The sequence below is a fragment of the Symphalangus syndactylus genome, chromosome 15 (assembly GCF_028878055.3).
Source record: "Symphalangus syndactylus isolate Jambi chromosome 15, NHGRI_mSymSyn1-v2.1_pri, whole genome shotgun sequence".
Lineage (NCBI taxonomy): Eukaryota > Metazoa > Chordata > Mammalia > Primates > Hylobatidae > Symphalangus > Symphalangus syndactylus.
In genome coordinates this window covers 7,238,525-7,251,753 of record NC_072437.2, presented here as the reverse complement: position 1 = coordinate 7,251,753, position 13,229 = coordinate 7,238,525, and the positions used below count along the sequence as shown (strand labels likewise).

The 13,229-nt window shown below is 53.6% G+C and overlaps 1 protein-coding gene across 17 annotated transcripts in view; it reads left to right on the top strand.

Annotated features, from left to right (window-relative positions):
* The window catches only part of MCF2L (MCF.2 cell line derived transforming sequence like), a 204,822-nt gene extending 196,628 nt beyond the window's left edge, over positions 1-8,194 (top strand). For 13 of the 17 annotated variants that reach the window (XM_055245320.2, XM_055245319.2, XM_063618545.1 and 10 more), the window contains 4 exons: positions 1,915-2,036; positions 3,827-3,939; positions 4,005-4,108; positions 4,229-8,194. In XM_055245320.2, coding sequence (XP_055101295.2) covers positions 1,915-2,036; positions 3,827-3,939; positions 4,005-4,108; positions 4,229-4,314 — 425 coding nt within the window. In that variant the 3' untranslated portion in view covers positions 4,315-8,194. Of the gene's footprint in view, positions 1-1,914; positions 2,037-2,475; positions 2,688-3,826; positions 3,944-4,004; positions 4,109-4,228 lie in introns of those variants that run through there. The other 4 variants (XM_063618550.1, XM_063618552.1, XM_055245329.2 and 1 more) reach the window with 3 other exon arrangements.
* The last annotated feature ends 5,035 nt before the right edge of the window (positions 8,195-13,229 follow it).

Genomic DNA, 13,229 nt, shown 5'->3' with positions numbered 1-13,229 from the left:
GGTGGTGACTCCATTGAGCAAAGGCCAATGGGCTATTTTACAGAAAACAGAGGGCACCTTCCTGGCCATCACCCGGCCTCCTGCCTTCACACAGAATCCCCCAGCTCCTGGTGCAGCGGTGCTGGCCTGGCCTGTGGCTGCCCGCTCCCAGGCGCTGCCGCTCACATCATGGTCAGACCTCTGCGTTTCGCTGCTGGCCTCCCCCGCGCCCTATTCCAGCACGGCGCTCTTGACGGCCCGCAGAGAGGCCCTGGGGAGCACTGAGCAGCCACGGCCAGGGCAGCTCAAGAATCCTTTTGTGTCTCTGGTGGTGCCGGGGCAGAGCCGCTCGGGTTTCACCCCGCACAGGCCGGCCTTGCTGTGGAGAGGTTCGCGTGTAAGGTCCTACCCGCGCCACGCTGGCTCCTCTGCACACACAGCAGCCACCCTTTTTTTGTTCCCACGGTCCTCAATCAGATTTTTGGTTCTGTCTGGCCAGAGGCCCCACGTGCGGTGCCTCAGAGCGACTGGGGGCCTGGACGGGGAGGGCATGCTGGCAGCCAGGCCCCATAGGCCAGTCCCTGCTGCTGTAGAGGAGGCACCTGGGCCCCCACCCTGTGCTGTGTCTCAGCCTCCCTTGCTGGGGCCAGCTGCAAGTGCACTCAGGAGGCCAAGCTGCAGGTCTGCAACCAGAAAATCACAGTCCTCAATTCTCACACAGATGTGCCTGGTGTGGTGCCTGGAAGGCTCAGCTGCCTCCAGCTGTGACCCCAAGAAGGCAAAGCACCCAGGTGGGGTGGAAGGAGCGGCCCCATGCTCTGCTGGCTGACGGTGGTGATGAGGCCCAGCTCCCTTCTCTACACAGACAGCAGAGTTCCGCTTAGCACAGGCTTTTCCTCGCCAGCGCAGACACTGTCAGCCATTGGAACTGGCCTGCAAGACAGCTTGCCATGGTGGCTTTGCAGGCACAGGGCACACAGGCATTTGTGCACGCAGCTCCTCTGTCCTCCCCATGCCCTGCACCCTCCGTCGCAAGGAAACACTCGCTTCCAGTGGCACCAAATAGGATTTGGAACCAGTTTGTGCCCAAGCTCAAATCCCATAGCATCTGCCTATTTCCCTGGTGTGCATGTGTCCTGCCTTGATGCATTTGGCACCAGGTGGGATGCGCTGGGCCTGCTGCCCGGTTGCTGCCTTTGCATGTTTATTTAGCTCCGATGTCATCTCCCATCTCCCCTGCACGGGGAAGGCAGGTGCTGCCCTCTGGGAATCTGGCAGGAGGAACACTGGGTTGTGGAGGGGAGCATGTGTGGTCCCAAGTCTGGAAGAAGCTCCTTCCTCTTCTCCCGCTTGGAGCTGCATGGCCAATGGGAGCCCATCTCCACCGCGGCGCCTGCATGGCCTCAGCCTTCTGGTTCGGTGCCACTGTGCCGGGAGCTACTCTCTTGCCAGTGGGGACCACAGCCCTCGGTATCCCATAGGTCAAGGGCGTCGGGCCCTCTCAGTGAGCCTCAGTCATTCCTTTTAGAAACCGCCTCCCGGCTCGGTCTGCTAGGTGTTGAACATGACCGTGGCACTCACTGAAAACACCTGCCTGGGGGGGCGTCTGCGGCAGGAAGGCTGCTTCCCTCCTGGCTGAGGGGCACTGCCCTGCCTGATGAGGGCGTGGCTTCCCAGGGCCTGGGGATTGAGGTCTCCCACAGGGTGGCCCGGCAATTGGAAGCAGATGGTCTCAAACCCTGACACGTGCCAGGCATTCTGGAAGTCTGCAGGGGTGTCCTGCTCAGCTCTTTATGAACCCGGGAAGATGACAGGCTCTGTGGGGGCCCACGGCGCACATTTCGGGGGGTCTGTGGGACAGCTGACCCCACCTCAGATGGAGGCAGACAGCGGCTCATCACCGGGGGGTCCTTCACGGGTGTCTGTCTCTCTTAGGTTGGAGCAAAACGTCCCACTCACTGGAGGCACCTGAGGATGACGGGGGCTGGTCAAGTGCAGAGGAGCAGATTAACTCATCCGACGCAGAGGAGGACGGCGGGTTGGGCCCCAAGAAGCTGGTAACCGCAGCCTCCCTGTGGGCACTTGGGGTGGGGGCTGCCCTGCGGGGATTAGGGGTGCTTCTGGCAGGTCCACCCGAGCCTGGGTCTTAGGACACAGCCCCAGCTCCTCCTAACCCTGGAAGGTTCACCTGGGCCTGGGTTTTAGGACACAGCCCCAGCTCCTCCCAACTCCAGAAGGTTTACCTGGGCCTGGGTCTTAGGACGCAGCCCCAGCTCCTCCTAACCCTGGAAGGTCCACCTGGGCCTGGGTTTTAGGACACAGCCCCAGCTCCTCCTAACTCTCTCTGGAAGGTCCACCTGGGCCTGGGTCTTGGGGCACAGCCCCAGCTCCTCCTAACTCCAGAAGGTCCACCCGGGCCTGGGTCTTAGAGGCAGCCCCAGCAGCTCCTAGCTCCTCTGTCTCAGCAGCACTTTGTGTTTCTGGTTTAATTTCCAGGTGCCCACCCAGCCTCCTGTAGAGCCCACTCGTGGGTGCACCTTCCTCAGAGGAGACAGTCCCCACCCCCCCCACCCTTTATGTCATAGAATGCTGTCACTGAGCCTTCCTAACTATACACACAACTCTCTCATTTTGTAAGAAAATGAAACTGCTAAGCATGGATTTGCATTTGAAACAACATTCATTGTTAATGTCAGAAGCAAGAAAAAGCTGCCATGTGTTAATCATTCCAGTGAGGGTTACACCAACAAGTGTCTGCTGCACCTTCTGTGCTGTGCCTGGTCCACGCACCAAGGCTGGAGGTGCAAAGGGGACAGGTCCCAGAGGCTCTGGAAGGACAGAGAAGCCAGGCATGGAAGGGTAGGGAGAGCCCTCGGGGCCTCTGGCCTCTCCCACAGAGACAGCATGAAGGAAGGCCTGGGCGTGACAACAGATGTGGGGGACACAGAGGCAGAGGCCACATGGCAGGAAGGGAACAGGCTGGTGGACCAGGGTGCACAGGCCCTGGAGAGGGAGTTGGATCTCATTCTTTGTGGGGTGTGGGGAGTGATCCTGGCTACTCTGGGCACCACAGAGGCAAGAGCCAGTACAGGCCATCGCGTGAGGGCAGGCATTCCGGTCACCGTCCTGCTGCTCCAGGCCATCGCGTGAGGGCAGGCATTCCGGTCACCATCCTCCTGCTCCAGGCCCTGCAGCTGGCAGCTCCCCTCCGCAGCCCACCACACGCAGCACCAGGAGGCTGTGAATCTCCCCACTCTGTAGGAACAGCTGCCGCTTCCCGGGTCCCCATTCCCCAACGGAACGTGTTCCATGATATCTGTGCAGCATCCACTGTGTGCCAGGCACAGTTCTAGGCCCTGGAGACAAAGCGGGAACAGCACAGACAGGAACCTGCACTCTTACAGCGAGGAGAGGAGTGAGGCCTGGGGACGTTGGGCAGGACAGCTGCAGGGAGAGGGAGGGCAGAGGAGGGGAGAGTCGGGGAGTACCAAGGAAGGCCTCAGCAAAGCAGCATGGAAATAAGACCCGAAAGCACGGAAGGGCTCTCCGGGAGCCGGGTATGCAGGCGCAGAGGCCCCGGGGCCGAGAGCTCTGTGTGGAGACCAGCGTGAGGGGCTGGGGCAGCTGGGCCCAAGGACAGATTCACAGACGCCTTCCATCGCCTCTGACGTGGTCATGACCTGCGGCGTAGCCGCCTCCTGAGGCTGGAACCCTTTCCCTGAGCCGGCCGTGGCCAGGAGCTCCCACCGGGGCAGGGCGCTAAGGCCCCGCACTCCGCCTGGCTGCTGTGGGGCTGCTGCCGGGGCAGGTGCTGACGCTGCCTGTGCCCCCGCCCGTCTCCCACCAGGTTCCGGGTAAATACACGGTCGTGGCGGACCACGAGAAGGGAGGCCCCGATGCGCTGCTCGTGAGGAGCGGGGACGTGGTGGAGCTGGTGCAGGAGGGCGACGAGGGCCTTTGGTAAGACCCCGAGCTCACCCCCGGACTGCCCCGCACGGGCCGCCGCTGACCCTCGCCCCTTGCAGGTACGTCAGGGACCCGACCACTGGCAAGGAGGGCTGGGTGCCGGCCAGCAGCCTGTCCGTCCAGCTCGGCCCGTCCGGCTCGGCCCAGTGCCTGAGCAGCTCAGGTAAGGCCCACGTGCCCCGAGCCCACCCGTGACGCTGCCAAGGGCCCGTGCGAGGAAGCTGCTCCGTGTGTGCCCAGGAAAGCAGACGCCGAAGCCTGTCCCCGCCTGATCTCCCCGCAGAGTCGAGCCCGGGGTCGGCCGTGCTGAGCAACTCGTCCAGCTGCAGCGAGGGCGGCCAGGCCCCCTTCTCCGACCTGCAGGGGTAGCGCCGCGCAGTCTCGGCGCAGGAGACCCGCGCGCTGTCTGGGGCTGCCACTGCGAGGGCTGGCGTGGCGTGGGGAGGGCGCAGTGCCCCCGGACGTCCCGAGGAAGGGGCACCTCAGCGCCCCGACCCAGAGCGCCTGGCCGTGCGGGCTGCAGAGGACCCCTGCAGGGCAGAGGCAGGTTCCACGGAAGACCCCGGCCCGCCGAGGCTTCCTCGGAGACTCCAGAGCCCACGGAGGAGGGGCCGCAGGGAACAGCCCCGGGCAGGAGGCGCCGGGCAGCGGCATCTCCTCCTGGCTCCACCGTGCTGCTTCTTCCTCTGGACGGTGCTTTCAGGGGACGCGCAGACCGTGGTGGAGCTGCTTCCGGAGAAGTGGATGATTCTCTGACCGACGGCCTGAGGAGAGCGGGGCTCGGGGACTCTTTATCTTTTACAAGTTATAGGATTTTTTTTAAGCAGGGATCAATCCCGTGGCCATTTTTTGTGGTACTTTGGCCTCAATTCTTTTACCAGGAATCACTGTGTTTACATGAAATGACAATTTGATACTGTATTTGATAGAAAACTATTTTTTTGTTACCGGGGTTTACATAGAAGCACGTTGTTTATGCCACTAAATGACTTTGGGGGACTCTCCCATGGAAACGGATGGCACTGCCTGAAGCTCCCTGGTCACAGGTGGATGAAAACGTGTCCCTGGGTGACATCAGGTGGTGTCTCCACCACCGAAAGCAGTTAGAAGCCAAGGAGACTCCTTTATCTACCTAAGGTTCATTTTCAAAAGAAAATTTAAACTATAATTTAAACAACCTTCTTTTCTACAAAAAAAAAAAATGAAGGGACTTGATTTTTTTAACGAGCTTCAGTGAATTAGGATATTTTTATTGCTTTTAAAGAAAATACAAAGATGCAGTTTCTGCCGGGTGTGGTGTGGACCAGCGCTGCCGACCATAGCTCAGGCCTGCCCCTGCCTCACTGCACCACAGCCTCCTCGGAGGCCACACCTCCACTCCCCTCCCCACGCGACCCCTGCCTCCCACCCAGGTCCACCTGCCACCTGGTGACCACCTTGAGTGCAGAAGTGAAAGTGGGGAGAGTATGTTATTGAAGCCACAGCAGAACTGGAAAAAAACTCTTCTGTTTTACCCTTCTTGTGTTTCAGAAACATATTCTGTTCCTTTGAAGCCCTTTCAGTGTCTAGTCTGCAGATGTTTTTGTATGTGTGCACCTCTGACCATGTGTGTACATATGTGTCTTGCTGGAAAGGGCATATTCGCTGTCCCCATGCTGCTGGGCATGCCGCCTCACAGCCTCATGGTTCCCAGCCCCAGCACAGTGGAGGCGGGCATGGCTGCATTCCCCTCACACTACCCTCCCAGCGGCTTGCAGCCGTCACTGGCCAGACCTCCAGGGTGCGGAATCAAATAGGAAGCATGCAGAGACTCGGCAGCTTTTCCTCTGATGTGCAAGTTATTTGGAACGCGTGCTGTGTCCTGCGATGTCCCTGATGTACTGTGCGGGCGCGGTGCCTCCATCTCGTCGCGCAGCTGCGCGCCCTTGTGTGACCCTCCCCATAAAGGCACTTTACAGCTTCATGTTTCATCCACTGTCACTTTTTTTTAACTGCTGATGTAAATGGAATTTTAAAAGCAGAGTTCTTTATTGTATGGATGACGTTTGAATAAATATCAGCAATTCCTGCCATCTGCCTTTGTCCGTCAAGACACAGAACGTCTCAGCGGTTGGGGTTTCCAGGGCTGCAGTGCACTGTGCTTGCACATGGCAAGTCATTGTTGAGACGGAAAAGAAGCCGGCAGTGAGCAGGGCCCAGCGTGCGGCTCAGGCACCGAGCAGCCCCTTTGCTTTCTTCTGTCAGACAGCGATGATGACACAATAGCAACAAGGTTGTGCATGTCAGAAACGCAAAGGCAGCAGAGAAAGCGTAGAGGAACCATTACAGAATCACAACGCAGCCAACACGCTCCAGACCAGAAAAGGGAGCATAAAGAAAGGGTATTGATCCAATAGAAGAAGGGAAGGGTGGAGAAAGGGGAAAGCATGGTTAACAGGAAACAACATGTGACGGAAGAGACAGCCCAGATGTGTCTGACTCACAGCAGATGTGATCATGTTACGCTGGCCTCCTGGAAGAGCATCGGATCAGACGTGACAAGTCACTGCTTAGAGACCATCAAGCAAAATTATATACAGATTGAAGATTTAAAATAAAAGAAGACAGAACAGACAAACACTAACCATAAGAAAGCTGGTGTCGCAGTATCGATGACCTGAAATGGAATTTAGGACAGTTGGTAAAGTAAAGCGGGCTGTGTGGCAATCAGGAACTCATAAGCCACTGACTATAAAGCTCAAAACACAGCAAAGTTGGCAGTCGGCAGACAGCAGTGTTGACTGTCACGAAAAGTGATCCCTGTTTGTCCCTAAACATAGAGAAATCTGCATTATTTTCCAACACACATGGAGCACAAACAAAATATTTACAAAACAATGGGAAGATCATTGAAACAGTGTTTGGCAATTTAAAAGCTTGTTTCTAACTCATGGGATGCGGGGAGTCTGCTCTCTAGAACTGGACAGAGTGCACAGAGCCACGAGAGGGAACAGCCATGGCCAGCTCAGATTGGCGTCGACAGCTCAGTGGTGTCTGATTTTATACATGACAAAATAAACGAGTTAACCATTTAAGCCAAAAAATAAGACCAGCGTAACCCAAAGAAAGTATTTAAATACTTCTGTCAATTAGGACAATTCAGAAAAGAGAATAACAAAATCAAAAGCAAAACTCAAACTTTGTACCTGAAAAATCTAATAAAACTGGCTAATTTATAGAAAACCTAAGAAACTCCATATCAAATAAAAAATTTTAAGTATGAGAGAACCATTATGAACAACTTTCTGCCAATATATCTGAAAACAGATAAATAGGATTTAATTGTTAGAATTGGTCAAGAAGAAATAAAATACTTGGGTTGATGAATAACAATTAAAGAAATTGCATTGTAGTTAAAAAAAAAAATTACCCCAAACAGATACCAGATCTAGGTGATTTTATAAGCATACAAAAATATTTATAAAAAACTATTTAAAAGAATATAACAAGAGAAAGCAACTCAATAAAGTTATGAATCAAATTTAACCTTGGCACCCAAACCTGACAAAGATTATGCAAGAAAAAAAAATCAGCTGGGCCAGGTGGCTCACACCTGTACTTCCAGTACTTTGGGAGGCTGAGGTGGGAGAATTGTCTGAGACCAGGAGTTTGAGACCAGCCTGGGCAAGATTGCAAGACCCCATCTCTACATGAAATTTAAAAATTAGCTGGGCATGGTGGTGCACACCTGTAGTCCCAGCTACTTGGGAAGCTGAGACCTTACAAGTGAGCCCAGGAGTCCAAGGCTGCAGTGAGCTATGATGATCAATGCCACTGCACTCCAGCCTGGGCAACAGAGCAAGACCCTGTCTCTCAAAATGAACCAAACAAAAAGATAATGTAAGAAAAAATAAAATTATGAAGATGAATGCAAAAATTCCAAAGGAAATATAATTAAATAAAACCCAATTGTATGTTATAAATAAAGGTAATACGTTCTAAGCAAGTAAATTCATCCCAGGAATGCAAGGGGTAGTAGGTTAATTGGCTATAATTGCCATATTAACGAAGTGAAGGGTAAAATCACCAGCTTAACAAAAGCAAAACAATAATTCAATTTTTATTCAACATGTACTTGTCATGTTAGGTCAATTAGGAGTAGAAGAAAATTACTTTAACTAAATAAAGTATATCTAACAAAGTCTTTGCAGCGAATTTTTTTTTTTTTTTTTTTTTTTTTTTTTTTTTTTTTTTTTTTTTTTTTTTTTTAGACAGAGTCTCGCTCTTTCGCCCAGGCTGGAGTGCAGTGGCGCGATCTCGGCTCACCGCAAGCTCCGCCTCCCGGGTTCACCCCATTCTCCTGCCTCAGCCTCCCGAGGAGCTGGGACTACAGGTGTCTGCCACCACGCCCGGCTAATTGTTTGTATTTTTTTAGTAGAGACAGGGTTTCACTTCGTTAGCCAGGATGGTCTCAATCTCCTGACCTCATGATCTGCCACCTCAGCCTCCCAAAGTGCTGGGATTACAGGTGTGAGCCACCGCACCCACCTGCAGCAAAAATTTTAAGTACTGAAATCCTTTAGAACCATCCCCATTGGCAGCAGAACTGAACAGGGACCCCACTACTCTCCAGTGCAATTTAGCAGCAGTACTAGTGATTACCACAACAAAGAAAAAGGAAACAAGGCCGGCGCCATGGCTCACGCCTGTAATTCCAGCACTTTGGGAGGCCGAGGCGGCAGATCACGAGGTCAGGAGATCAAGACCATCCTGGCTAACATGGAAAAACTCCATCTCTACTAAAAATACAAAATTAGCCAGGCGTGGTGGTGCATGCTTGTAATCCCAGCTACTCAGGAGGCTGAGACGGGGGAATCGCCTGATCCCAGGAGGCAGAGGTTGCCGTGAGCCAAGATGTCACCATTGCACTCCAGCCTGGGCAACAAGAGCGAAACTCCATCTCAAAAAAAATAAAAGAAAAAGAAAACAAGCCATGCTAATTGAAAAATAACTTTTCATATCTAGAAAATCCAGGTGAATTCATAAACTATTGAAACTAAGAAGTCCACAAGATCAACCCACAAAAAGTTACTAACATTCCTAGCAATGACGATACTATTTTAACGGCAATCTAAATACTAATATAAATGTAACAAAAGTTTTGGACAAAATCATGAAACATGATAGAAGGTCATAAAAGAAGGCCTAAATGGGAGATTTTTATGGATGGGACAATTCAGTATCACCAAAATGTTAACTCTCCCCCAAGTTAATCTGTGTATTTAATCAAAATCCCAACAGAATTCTTTGTGGAATTAGGAAGTTGATTGTAATAAACATAGAAGATAAAGGTCTGAGTATAGCCGTGGCGATTCGGGGAGCAGAGGCAGGAGGGGGAGGGCTCGCCTCCCAGGCGTCTGGATAGATCATAAACCTGCCATCAGTCGTGACAAGGGGGAGAGAGGCTAAACCAGTCGAGCAGAATTCAGATTCCCAGGCAGGGATGTGTGCAGGGACGTGGCTTGTCCTGGGGCTGGTCAATCTTTGGCACGGAATGGCCTCTTCGGGAACGGGTGTTATTGGGACAGCTTCCTTTCCGTGTGGATGATGGTGTAAAAGTATAGCCCCCCCAAATTTAAGATTAAAACATTAAGATTATTATGAGGAAACATAGAATATTCTTATTGCCTAGGGCAAGGATAGATTTCTTACAAAAGACAAGCTACACTTTAAGAGATGGACAAAAAGATAAGATGGACAATCTGAGCACATTCCATGGTGAATTTCTCTCCACGCTAAGACCCCGGACAAGGGTGAAAAGCAGGACCAAGGCCTAGAGAAGAAAAATTCTGCTCAAAATCATAACTGTTCAACCTTGCATACATTCTCTCTCTTAAACTGAAAGTTGTTTAGCATCTTACAGCACTGGTGTGATGCCCGGCAGGCCCGAGGGCTCAGCTGCCTCCAGCTGTGGCCCCAAGAAGGCAAAGCACCCAGGTGAGGTGGAGGGAGCAGTCCCCAGCTCTGATGGCTGACAGTGGTGCCCAGGACCAGCTCCCTTCTCTACACAGACAGCAGAGTTCCACTTAGCACAGGCTTTTCCTCGCCAGTGCAGACACTGTCAGCCATTGGAATTGGCCTGCAAGACAGCTTGCTGTGGTGGCATCACGGGCACAGGGCACACAGGCATCCGTGCACGCAGCTCCTCTGTCCTCCCATGCCCCGCACCCTCTGTTGCAAGGAAATGCTTGCTTCTAGTGGCACCAAATAGGATTTGGAACCAGTTGGTGCCCAAGCTCAAATCCTGCTAGCAGCTTCCTGTTTCCCTGGCATACATGCGTCCTGCCGAGATGCATTTGGCACCAGGTGGGATGTGCTCACAGGTTCCCAAAATGAGAACACATAGCAGTTTCCCTGGATGTTTGTTCAATACTATTCCTGGGACCTACCTGCAGATTCCAATTCCTTATGGGTGTGGAAGAGCCTGGAAATCGCGTGTGTGTAGGTGTGTGGCATGTGTATAGGGGTGTGTTTATGTGGTGTGACTTTGGGGTGTGAGTGTGGCATGTGTACGGTGAGTGTGAGTGTGTGTGTATGGCATGAGTTTGGGTTGTGTGAGTGTGGTGCTCTTGTACGAGTGTGAGCATGGAGATTCTTTGGTAGGGAAGGAGTCGGGGTCTCCCCGTCGCCCAGGCTTGAGTGCAGTGGCGCAATCCCAGCTCATTGCAACCTCTGCCTCCCAGGTTCTCTGTCTCCCGAGTAGCTGGGACCACCAGCATGAACCACCAAGCCCGGCTAATTTTTTTATTTTTTGTCTTGCTTTGGTCTTGCTATATTGCCCGGGTTGGTCTGGAACTCCTTTCCTCAATCGATCCTCAGTCCTCAGCCTCCCAAAGTGCTGGGATTACAGGCATGAGCCACCAACCAAGAGATTCTGATGTCACAGACATCTGACTCACACACTTCCTGGACAGCTCACATGTGCCCACCACCACAGTCAGGGATGGCTGCAGATGAATAAAGTGTTGACGTGGTTTCTGTAGCCCCTGAACAAGCAACTTGCCTTGAGATGACAACCAAAGTTTTCCTGTGTCCTCCACACTCAAGAGTGACTGTGAGGCGGAGGGGCCCAGCCCTTCCTGCAGGCTGGAATGAGTGGATGGGTGGATCAACAGAGGCTGCCACAGGAGAGAGGGAGGCCTGGCCTGGGAATGGAGCTGTGACCGTGCCCTTCCCCAGGGTGGGGGCTGAAGGACCTTCCCATCCTAGTGACAGGGCCACAGCACATCCAAGGGGGCCCCAGAGGAGGTCCCGGGAGTCCTGGGAGAGCCTGGGTTAGTCTCCCTGAAGGGAGGAAGTGGGGTTTTGTGAGAGGGATGGTGCAGCAGCCCCCACACCTGCTGCTCCATGTGGCCAGGTCCAGCCCCAGGCAAGGTTCCAGGCACGCCCCTGGGACAGACGTGGGAGGGAGACCAGCAGGTAGGACCCCCTCAGGGAGGTATGGAGCAGGTCCCCGGGGCCAGGTGGAGCCCCTCACACCTGTGTCCTCAAGGACCCACACCAGGACGATGGCCATAGGCGGGCACCTGCAGCCGCCCTGGCCAGCAGTGAGACAGGCAGAGAGCCCAGCCAGATAGCCTGGTTCCTGCCCCCTCCCGCCTGCCCACACAAAGAAGGCTGCACGCAGGTGAGGGTCCATCACCGGAAGAGCTTCACCAGCCCCGAGGCCATGAGCTGCTGAATCTCTCAGGGGTTTTGGCGCTTGAGGTTCCCCAGGTCATTCTGCTGCCCAGAGAGGGTTGAGGACCTCTGACCTAGAACCCCAAAGAGGAAGGGTACCCCAAGACCAGCCAGCCATCTACTCTTAGGTGGGAAAGGGGTGGGGTTTAGATATGGCCCCTCCCCTCCACGTCCTGAAATTACCTTGGGCTGTGCTGGCCGAGAGCCGCGGGGACCAGATTTGAGCTGGACGTGAGCTTTATTCCAGACCGAGCAGCTACTTTGTAAGAGATCTCCCCGGGATCGATATCATGGAGGGGCACAGAGGGGCTTCAGCTGCGCTGGGTGGAAGAGAAAACATGCCCTGTCGGCCCCTCAGCAAGTGCTCTGCTCCCTGGACTGAGATGCAGATTAGCAGCAAGCAGGGAGGCTTCGGGGATGCTGGGGGCTGCTTTGAAAGGCACCCCTGAGCTAAGACTTGGCTGGTGGGAAGGAATCACCTCCCTCCCTCCAGCCATAAGAAGAACTGGACATCAGCTTCCAAAGAAGTCATCAGCAATGCAACTGTTCACATTGAGGATACTCCCTGCTTGAGGGGTCAGCCAGGCCTGCTGGGCAACCTAGGAGGCTTGGATGACCGTCTACCCCAGTGTTTTTGGGATGGAAAGTCCCACATTCTAAGAACCCTCAGTCCCTGGGCAACCTGGGGTGGTTAGTCACCACAGCTTGTGGCTTGGGCCCATGACAGCATATAGAAATGACGTGGACTGCCGCCAGCCAGGCACAGTGGCTCACGACTGTAATCCCAGCTCTTTGGGAGGCCGAGGCATGTGGATCACCTGAGGTCAGGAGTTCGAAACCAGCCTGGTCAACATGGTGAAACCCCATCTCTGCTAAAATATATATATATATATATATATATAAATTAGCCAGGCATGGTGGTGTGCACCTGTGGTCCCAGCTACTCAGGAGGCTGAGGCACAAGAATCACTTGAACCCGGGAGGTGGAGGTTGCAGTGAGGTTGCACCAGTGCACTCTCCAGCCTGGCAACAGAACAAGACTCTGTCTCAAACAAACAAAACAAAACAAACAAAAAGACGTAAGACGTGGATCGCTGGAGAATGGGGGTGCTGCCTGCAGTCAAAACGGAGTGGAGGTGCCCAGCTCAGGGCCAGAATGATCCTATTCCCGGCACTTCTCAGTGAGGCTCTGTGGCTCACCTAGGAAACAAGCCTCCCTTGCAGGCAGCGGCCTGGCTGGCCTGGTCTCCTGGAGGCTCTCTCAAATATTTACATCCACACCCAAGATATGCTCTTGAGATTTGACTCTCGTTATTGCTATGGGACAAGTTTTCATCTGCAGTTTAAATCTTGTTTCCCAGCTTACATTCCTATGTCCTAGGGGTTAGGAATTCTAGATCGTATTTGAAGTGTTGGTGCCACACACACACCTTAACACCTGCACACTGACAACAAAACCATCGCTTTGCAGCACAGCTGGGATTGCCTGACCTTTCTCCTGTCCTCCCCGCTTGAGCTCAGTGGCTGGGCAGCAGGGGATGCATGGCCACTGGCCAGCCAGTTGC